At 37.9% G+C, this 9,871-nt stretch overlaps 1 protein-coding gene across 1 annotated transcript; it reads left to right on the top strand.

Annotated features, from left to right (window-relative positions):
* The first annotated feature begins 457 nt into the window (after nucleotides 1-457).
* Nucleotides 458-7,525, top strand: LOC122091882. Its single transcript, XM_042662108.1, has 6 exons — nucleotides 458-727; nucleotides 1,754-1,945; nucleotides 2,544-2,623; nucleotides 3,147-4,889; nucleotides 5,018-5,186; nucleotides 6,672-7,525. Exons 2-6 carry the CDS (start codon nucleotides 1,873-1,875, stop codon nucleotides 7,307-7,309), a joined length of 2,703 nt encoding a protein of 900 aa, XP_042518042.1. The 5' UTR covers nucleotides 458-727; nucleotides 1,754-1,872; the 3' UTR covers nucleotides 7,310-7,525.
* The last annotated feature ends 2,346 nt before the right edge of the window (nucleotides 7,526-9,871 follow it).

The raw sequence follows: 9,871 nt of genomic DNA, 5'->3' as shown, positions 1-9,871 counted from the left end.
GGCTCAGTTTAGAACGATCCCAATAGAAAACTTCAAACGCATTTTACGGTTATTTTAATATGCCGCCAAGTGGATGTGTGGTGCGCTGTGCGCATATGCAAAATCTAACATCTGAGCTGGCATTCCTTATATTTTTCACTTTCAGAAAAAAAAAAATAAAAAAAATCTCAACGGTAAAAAAAAAAGTAACTGTCCTTACAGGCAAAAATAACGGAAATTTGAGGCTATAAGATCCCCTCCTTATCTATGATGTACACGTGGAAGGCATCAACGGTGATAATCATAGACAAGAACGGGACAAGATGCAGGGGCAGACAAATATATCAATGGCGAACTTCACTAGAATACTACTGTGATGATCATAGCCATCCAATCATATGTGGGAAGATGGTTTCTTTCCGTTCTCCCGAACGATGCGTGAATCGAATAAACCCTTCACAGTAAAGATAACAAAGGGGTTAAGGACTAAAGAAAACTGAAAATTGACGAGAAGTTTCGCTTTCTGGTCGTTTTTTCCAGCCATGGATTCTTCTTCTACTACTAAAAGTGTAGCTTTTCCGGCATTTTCAGGGTCCCAACACGAAACAAGTGTTCATAGCTTTAAGTGTCAACTTTGCATCGACTCACATCATCTGTTCGACGGTATATCCATCTTACTTTCTGTTCAATGCGGTGGAGGATGAGTTCCCGGTGATGGGTTTCTGTCCGTTTATGGTTTCTCTGGATGGTAGGTTTGGTTTATTTCTCTTGATGATGCATGCTGGTTCTCTATGTTTGGATTGGGGAATTGGGTTCTTGAGATATTACTCTGATGATTCATATTCAGTGTGACTTGTTCAAATCTGTTATTTAATTGTTTGGGTTAGAAGCTAAGCTCACAATAGGATTTAATTGTCTGAAGATCACTCAAATCAAGTGTGTTTTGGGTTATGCATTGTGGGTAGAATTGAAATTGCAGTATGGAGTTTGAAATTTGATTCCCCAACCACTCTGTAATAAGATCGGATGCTCAACAATTTATGGCCTTTCGCTTGCTGGGTTGGATGTGGAAACTGTTAAATTTGAGCTCGTTTAATTTCTTTTAGTAGTCATGAAATTTGTGTGTTTCGTATTTTGCTTGTGTTTGATATTTCAGTTTTCTGTTAATCTGGTGTTCTCACTTGTCTGGTCTTGGATGATGTGTCGGCAATAGGAGATTGGAACACTGCAGTCGTTTGAATTGGGAGGCTACGATTTGAAACTTGACTTGTTTTATATGAGAACCGAATTGTAAATCATTATATTGCAGTAAATCATGTTTCACTGTAACAAATGTTCTGGATCAATGACTGTGGATTCAATTCATATATGGTATATCCCCATGAGTTTGATCAGGTGGGCTAGTGGCTTCGAATATAGTTGGTTTCATGACTGCATTGATTTATTAAATTAACATACCCTTCATACATCAAATTACCAAACTTTTTCTGTTTGAGCTTTTCCCTCATTTATTTTTTGTTTATGTAGTAATTATCTCTTGCAGAAGTCCGTCTACACTGTAAAGAAAAAAATGTGGGTGTAAAGTTGGAACCTTGCGGTACTATATGATTATTTGACAATGAATTTAATTATTGATAAGATTATTCCTCTAAGTTGGACTTTTGTGATATTTTCCAAGATTTGAGTATCGTAGAGATCAATCCACTTGTCATTTCTTAACTGTTTTACTGACTTTTAATATTACTTATATAGACTCTATGTTGTGGATTTGTAGGGTATGAGTTGGTGTTTAGCAGTATTCATATTGCAGAATGAGAAACTACTAAAGTTACAGTGGGATAAACCATAGATGTGCTGCTAACCAAATCAAGCTTAAAGGACTGATCTGGCTACATGGGAGGTCTAATGCACCTATTTGAGTGTAGCCAGCCCAGCATGTTGTGGGCACATAAGAGACATGTCGATGGTAGGGTGATTATTTACTTATATGTCTTGTTCTTTTTGTAGGTATAAACTCTCGGTTTTTTCTATTGTTTTGTTTGGTATTTGGGCTAGGTGAGGATATCTGATGGTGGTAAGGTACACAATGTGGGGTACAGTCCATGAGTCTTAGAAAGCACTGGGCTGTTAAAATTTAAAATTTAAATTTGCAACCTCTAGTCGTAGTTGCAGCTAATATTTTAAAGCCTTGTATGAGTAGAACCTTTTCCCAGGTTTTAAGTAACTAATGCTTCATTGCTGATTGTGAATTTAATAAATGTTGTGGGTTGTGGCCTTGCACTTTTGTTGTCACAGTCCATGATGGGTTACTAATTTTTTAGCTAGAAGAAGGTGAAGATTCACCTCTGATAGAAGTTAAAACAATTTAATGTAGGAAGTTCTTGCCATCAGGTTTTGATGGATTACTTTACCACTGGCTTTCATCGCTAAGACCACCTCAGACATCCATGCACCCATTAGGGACAGCTGCCCTGAAAAATAAACTGCATAAAGTGCTATCCATCTAATTAATTCCGTGGTTATGTTATTTGGAAATGTAACGTTGTTGATTGCCTCATCATCAGGCTTCGAAGCCCCTCGAAATAGCTTGGAGCTGCCAACAGAAATTTCTCAGAACATTTGTGCTATGGAAAGCAACATACTGGTAATTTTCCCCTTATATTCTGTCTTATAACTTTCTGGAAAATAAAATGTACTCTTTCGTGGTTGACAAGAAGCCCTCTTGATGTATCATTTGTCACCTATGTCTCTCTTGCATGGTGCCTTTCTGTCACTCCTGTGGATGAGTTTTTTAATAGAGGGAATCTTTTATTTTCTTCACTTCATTCTTTCCTATGACATTTTAGTGTGTTATTTCTTATTTTCCTTCATGGGAAAAGACCAATCTATAGGTTTCCATTTAGTAATCAATGCACATGATCTGCCTTTGGCATAGCTCTCCATGAGGCTTACAGGAAAGCGGGTTTATCCCCAGTTTATGGTAGTAACTCATCCCTCTTGATGTGCTTCATTTGAATATCTGCACAGCTTGGAGAGCAGCTTCTTCCATCCTGTTCACAGAGGAGTGATAATTGCATATATTCTATAAATTTTATTCTTAGATATTTAATCTCTCTCTCTCATATATGACTCATACTGAACAATGATTACACGATTTAAACTTTCAGTATTCATTTCAAGAGAGGCAGAATTCCTCTGAAACGAACTATTATCCAAAAGAGAATTCCATGAAGAAGTTGATTGATGGGGAGATTTCTAAAGGTCCAGAGACCAGACGCAATGCACCGAGTGTTGTGGCTCGTTTGATGGGAATGGATGCGTTACCATCAGAACCAAAACTGACAATACACGTCAAGGAGAGAAGGAATGAAAAAACAGGAAAGAAAACACAAAGAGAGGAGCAAACAAAAAATGTCTTAATTGACTCTAAATCACTTGATTCAAAACACTTAAAGCAAAGGGAAGTAAAATTAGCGTTTGATCATAAAATAAGAGAAATTGACCGGTGCAGTTGTGACCCAAAGTTTGAAAAACCACGACCTCGAGAACATCCTCAAGAAGAGGAACTACAGAAGTTCAAGAGAGAATTTGAAAAATGGCAAGCAATGATGGTCAGGGAACGTTCAAGGTGTGTTGAACTTGGCAGAATTCCTAGTCAATGGCTTGCTCAAGAGAATCTCAACAAGGAAAAGATGGCTATATATGCAGGTTCTAGGAGGTCCACAGCAAAAGAGAAACCTATAGAATTAATGCGTCACAATTCACTGCCAATACAAGAAGTGAATTCACAAGGAAGTTGTGCTTTAAAATATCGTGATTTTAAGAAGGAAGCTCTCAAAATTAGTGAAGTGGAACCTGTAAATTTGAGAAATAGATCTCAAACTGGTGACTTGGAGCAGGTCCCTTTAATGAATTGTGATCCAAAACTGGGAAAATCTTCTGTACCCACAAAGATAGTGATATTGAAGCCCAGCACTGATAGAAATGGAAGCAGCGAAGACTCTTGGGCTGGTTCACCGGAGAGCATTCAAGGGGTAGGAAGTATTGAAGATTTTCTAGAGGAGGTGAAGGAAAGGCTGAGATGTGAGATACAAGGAAAGAGTGTTAAAAAGGAGATGGCGGTCAGAGGGGGTGGAATCGAGACCCCTTTCAGAGAGAAGTTGTCAGATCCGAAAGAAATTGCAAGGAATATAGCGAAGCAGGTAAGAGAAAGTGTTACTAAGGACCTTGGTTCGACTTTGCTCCGATCAGAATCGACCGGATCATATAAAAGTGAGATCCAAATCAATGAATCAAGTTCCCCAGAGTTTATCAACAGAGACACCAGGAAATTCTTGTCGGAGAGACTGAGGAACGTACTTAAACGAGAAAGTGATGTGGATGTCCTGAAAATTGGCATCGGTGGCTCAAGAGCTTCTGTTTTGGATAATGAAGGGAGGAAGCTAAGACCAACCAGAGATGTCTTGAAAACTGAGAACAAGGGGGGCTGGTTGAAACATATGAAAGATGAAGCTGAAAGGCAAACCAAATCTTTCAGACATGGTCAAAGCAACAAGATGCTCTATGTGGGGGAAGTGTCTCCAAGGAACCTAGTAAGATCTTTGTCGGCTCCTGTTTCAGGAACTTCATTCGGCAAGCTTCTTTTGGAGGATCGGCACATTTTAACTGGGGCTCACATCCGGAGGAAGCATGAAGCTGCTGCAAATGTTTCATTCGAAGTTAGAAAAATAAGGAAAGAGAGATTCAGTCTCAGAGGGAGAGTTTCAAATCTCAGATCCAGTTTCACTCTGAGGGGCAAACTATTTGGCCGGAAGATCCAGTCAGAGGAGGAAGCAGGAAGCTGTGAATCTGATTCCATAAAAGATATCATGAGTGGACCTAGTGTTGGAATGAATTTTGGCTATCCCCATGTAAGATCTACACTGTAATTTAGTTGATTATATGTCTTCTATTATAGCAATAAAATGCGTTCTGAATTTGTTGTGTTCTTTTTATTCCACTTTTTTTCTGATCTATGATTTTATGTTCTGGGGGTCAGGAGAACTCAACTGAGGTGCCACCAAGCCCAGCATCAGTGTGTAGCAGTGCTCATGAAGAATTTTGTAGGCCAGCTGACCATCCAAGCCCAATCTCCACTTTGGATGTACCCTTGATAGAAGATTGTCCTGTACCACAGGTTTTCAGAGAGATCAGCTCAAACCTTCATGGTATGAATGATCAGAGCTTAGATTTAACACACATATTACACTTAATTTTACGTCATCATGTCATACTACCTGGTTTTATCTCTGATCCTGCCACATTTTGCATGCGTTGCTCAATACACATTGTCTCATGGTCAATCATCTGTTGCATGCATTAGTGGAATGCTGATCTCATAGGTCCAGACTTTTGTTGGTCACTGTAGTATACCTGCATATCTTTGGTCAATGGGATAAACAGATGTTATACATGAGTAAAAAAATAAAAATAAAATAAAATGACTACATGAAATTCAGATGTAGGTTTGCACGAAGTGGAAAGGAGTAAGGACTAATTAACATGAAATGATTTTGGCATATTATATTGCTGGAGCTGTAGTATCCAGGGAGAAATGAGCTTATTAATGCTATGCATTCCTATTTACTTTTTAAGTGTCATGTTTGACATATCCATTTATGTGTTTTGGATTATTCCACATATTTACATTTTTGTGCAGGTGTATGTGTTCAACCATGATGAAATGTATGTACACTCACACACACAAACACACACACACACACACACACACACACACACACAGAGTCAATTGTGGTTGTATATAAGATAGTGCATTTCTTCTTTCTCAAGATAGACATAGACTGGAGGTGTCAGAGATGGTGGTCTCCATAAAAAAATGATAATTATAATCCTCTAACATTTGCTGACATTTTTGGAGATTTTGGTGTCAATTTATAGCTTTATATGTCCAAAAATGGAATTAAGTGTTCAGAGACACAGAAATGGAATTATATAGATTTATGCACCATTACAACCATGACAAACAAGAGACAACAAAAGAGGTTGTTTATGTGGATGAATGGATGCTTCTTTACATCCTTGAGAAATTGTTCCATGTCATTTTACCTTGTTTTGTTCATAGGCAGTGGATCCCTATGGATGGGACCTTCGATCAGCATAATCTGTTGGCTCGACTTGTGGGTCTTAATTAGTTATTTTTTTTTTAATCTCATTGAAGAAGATACATAGATGGGTTTTCAGAATTAGGGAAACAAAGTTCTCGAGTCTTACAGCTTATGAACACAATGCATGCACAACAGAGTTTCTTATCTATGAGGTTGCTTTAACCTGTTTTGATGATTTTAACCTCCCACTGCATATTGCATCCTTTACGCACTCAAAGTAAGACAAATGAAACAGAGAAAAAGATAGATTGATAGATAGATTATTGATGGTCATGAAAGTCCAATTCCACTTCACTTGCAAGGAGTCCTTTTGTGTGTGTGTGTGTGGGTTTTACTCCATTTTGAATGATTGTGACTTGTCATTTGTAACACTTGAGCATTTATAGACCATTGTGAAATAGATTTCATCCCGCACCATAGTGCACAAGTCTTCAAGAATGTGAAGCTCTCTTTTCTTATTGAAAGTGCAGTAGTGTTGCGTGTGCATATGCTGTCATCTAATAACTATTTCTGTTGATGACCACACAGAGCTGCGAAGGCAGTTGAATGAACTTGAGTGTGATTATTCCCAAGACATGGTGATCAGAGATGAGCCTTTAGAGACCAAGATGTTGGAGTTAGAAGGCCCAGCAGAAGCCTTCGTTCGAGATCTCCTCTTTGCTTCTGGTTTGTATGATGGTCTGTTTGATGGTTCTTCTTCCATATGGGACCCAATTGGAAGGCCCATTAGCAACTGGGTTTTCAAGGAAGTGGAAGAATCTTACAGAAGAAGGGACAAGGAAAAATGCTCTGAAAATCACTGTGAGATAGAGGTAGACCACAAGTTATTGTATGATTTGACGAATGAAGCTCTATCGACCATATACGGACCTTCCTCAAGGACCTCAAGATTAAAAAGCAAGATTGTTGGTACTGGCATGTTTCAACCACCTTGTGGACCTTGTGGGCAGATATTGTTAGATAATGTTTTGGAGAAGATCCGTGGATACTCATATCGCCCGATTAATGATTCATGTTATTCGATTGATTCCATGGTGGCCCGAGATCTGGGGATGAAACCTTGGTTGTGTATGATGGATTGTGATATTGAGGCAATGACAAGAGAGCTGGAGCAGACGATCTTATTCGAGTTGATTGGGGAAACTGTGAGGACCATGTTTGTATAATATGTGTGTTAAAGTGTGTATGCATGAAAGCAGTTTAATTCATGCCTTGTAGGCTGTAGTTTGTAAATCATGCTCTGTAGTTTCTGAAGGTTGGTGGTGGGTTTTTTTTAGCATTAGTTGAGGTGTTGACATACAAAATGTATATTGATTTTCACATAGTGAGTTACAACTTCCATGACTTTTCTCTGATTAATGTAATTGTTATCTACTGCGCAATGTTGGTACAAACTACACAGGCACTTCCAGATTGTTACCCAAATTTTTTTTTTTTTTGTTTTGGCAGAGGTTTCCCATGACACCAGAGTGGGTAATCACACCAATGGAGGATAGGAGACAGATTCATTCAGTAGGAGACTCATTTTGTCTAAAGAGAGAGTGTCAATGCGAGTTTCATGGCTCATTATTTCAGTGGACAAGGGAAGGAATCCCCAATATCTTATAATGAATAATTCCGACGATTTCAGATTTTAATATTAAGCCCCAAAGTCTAAGATTGTAAGCCCATGATAAAAATAATGTCAAGTTAAAAAGAAAGGCCCAGCCCAAACACATATCTGAAAAAGCCCCTTGGACCCCAACACATGAGAGAAGAGGGTGTCTCTCCTACAAGGGTTTACACATTCAAAGAAACCACATCTTGTATATATCCCTTTCACTTTCCCACAATCAATGTGGGACTAAAACTCCAAAGCAAAACACTTACTCAAAAAATGGTAATAGTTTTTATATCAGGGGCTTGGTCAGATGCCTACTCCTGCCACGTGGCACTAATACACAAGTGTTTATGTAAGCAAATGGATCATGCACCAATAATACTGGAAGGTCTATATCAGTGCTCCATGTGTCTATCTCTCTTGTTTTGATATAAAAAGACATCTCTACCTATTTGGAGAGGAGAGAGATAGACATAAGGTACACTGGTGTAGGCTACGCTCTGAACAGAAAACCACTTTCATACTAGTATGACAAGGCAAAGGGATCCCCTAGATTGATCTTTGGCTTACACATCTACCGAATGCAGCTGAAATTCTATGGATATGTAGACCCCATATGGTTCTTTGCTCACATTTCAACTTTTGACCCAAAGAAAATTGGGCAAGGTGCATAATAGAGCTTTGCAAATCCCAACTATCCTAAACCATTAGAGAGTGCATATCAATATATACAAAGCTAAAAGATACAATGAAAGCTACCGATATGTTGTCAATCTATAATATTTTTTAGATATTCAATGGTCAGAATTATTGTATCACTTAAGAATCTAATATTGATACGAGTCTCAAATCCCAATACTGACACTTAAAACCAAAACCCTGATACCAATTAATGGAAGAAGTGGAGTGTATCAATCAAAGTGGAAGAGGGTCGGCTTATGACGTTCCCCTATTAAGTTCTACATAGACCAGAGACTAAAATCTAATTAATAGGATCCAAAACACGTGTTCAACAAACAAATTGTGTCTTGGATTTAGGGTTAAAGGTAATGTTTGGTACACCATCTTGGCATAGCAAGGATCCAATGATATGTAACTTAATAGTCATATTGTCACTTTCTAGGGCTTGGTCCATTTTGTTTACTCTCTTCCTTAATCAAATTGCCTCAACAAAGTGACCACTAGTTTCTCCTTCTTTTTGGCTCCTTGGTATTATTTATGTGAAAAAAATCTCCACGCCGATAATGTGGAGATCCTATCCCATGGTCTCTTGTATTTTGCTCATGCTCTCCTCTTTGAATATATGAGTTTTCTATTGATAAAACCAAAATCATTTTTGCACCATGATTGGTGTGGTATGGGAGAATCTTTCCACCTTGGCAATGTGGGGACTCCTCTCTCATTATTTATTGTGATTTGCCATTTCTTTGACCTGAGTAAACAATATGTAAATAAAAGAGGTAAACTATGGGGTGAGCTTCTAGCTCAACGGCAGACAGAGAGATAGGTAGTTGGGCTTTAACGTAATTACACAGAAGATTGTTGGTTCGACCCTCATACCCCTTGATACCTTCTTGAAATATTAGGATGATAATTAGTAAAACCATGCTTACCTTTAATCTCACTACCTTTCCCTTACCCTTCAAAGGTAGGAGAAATAAGGAAGGTAAATGAGCACATGTTGCAAACCCTAGTTTGAGGCCTCTTATTTAAGTTTTAAAGAGGGAACACATCGATGAAATTGAGTGCAAAATAAGCTAATGGGTTTATTATTTGCCTATTGTGCTGCCTTTGTCACTCACAAGATTTAAGCCACATGGAAGACTGATGATGTGTTTAATCCAACCCATTTGCCTTGACAAATTTCCTAATAAATTATGTATCCAAGAGAAGCTGACAAAAGTTTCTTATTTTATATTTAAGTATATCATATTTATTCCCTACACCTTTTTATTAAATAATATATATCTTGTACCAATTTATTATAATTACTAATACATGTATCATATTTATTCCGACAATCTACTATTAATTTACATCATCCATTTTTTTTTAATTAAAAATTGATGCTTATCCAAAACAAGTCATATTTTCTAGCATCTTCTCTCTCCATCTCCCCTCCTCCTCA

This window comes from Macadamia integrifolia, chromosome 10 (genome assembly GCF_013358625.1).
Source record: "Macadamia integrifolia cultivar HAES 741 chromosome 10, SCU_Mint_v3, whole genome shotgun sequence".
Lineage (NCBI taxonomy): Eukaryota > Viridiplantae > Streptophyta > Magnoliopsida > Proteales > Proteaceae > Macadamia > Macadamia integrifolia.
The sequence above is the reverse complement of the archived record's forward strand: the minus strand, read 5'-3'. Positions and strand labels throughout refer to the sequence as shown.

What these genes read in the sequence shown, in the direction of transcription:
- LOC122091882 (XM_042662108.1), top strand. Translation starts at nt 1,873, where the DNA reads ATGGGAGGTCTAATGCACCTATTTGAGTGTAGCCAGCCCAGCATGTTG. An exon ending in ACATAAGAGACATGTCGATG is followed by an intron (nt 1,946 to 2,543) that starts GTAGGGTGATTA and finishes CCTCATCATCAG; the next exon opens with GCTTCGAAGCCCCTCGAAAT. An exon ending in GATCAGCTCAAACCTTCATG is followed by an intron (nt 5,187 to 6,671) that starts GTATGAATGATC and finishes ATGACCACACAG; the next exon opens with AGCTGCGAAGGCAGTTGAAT.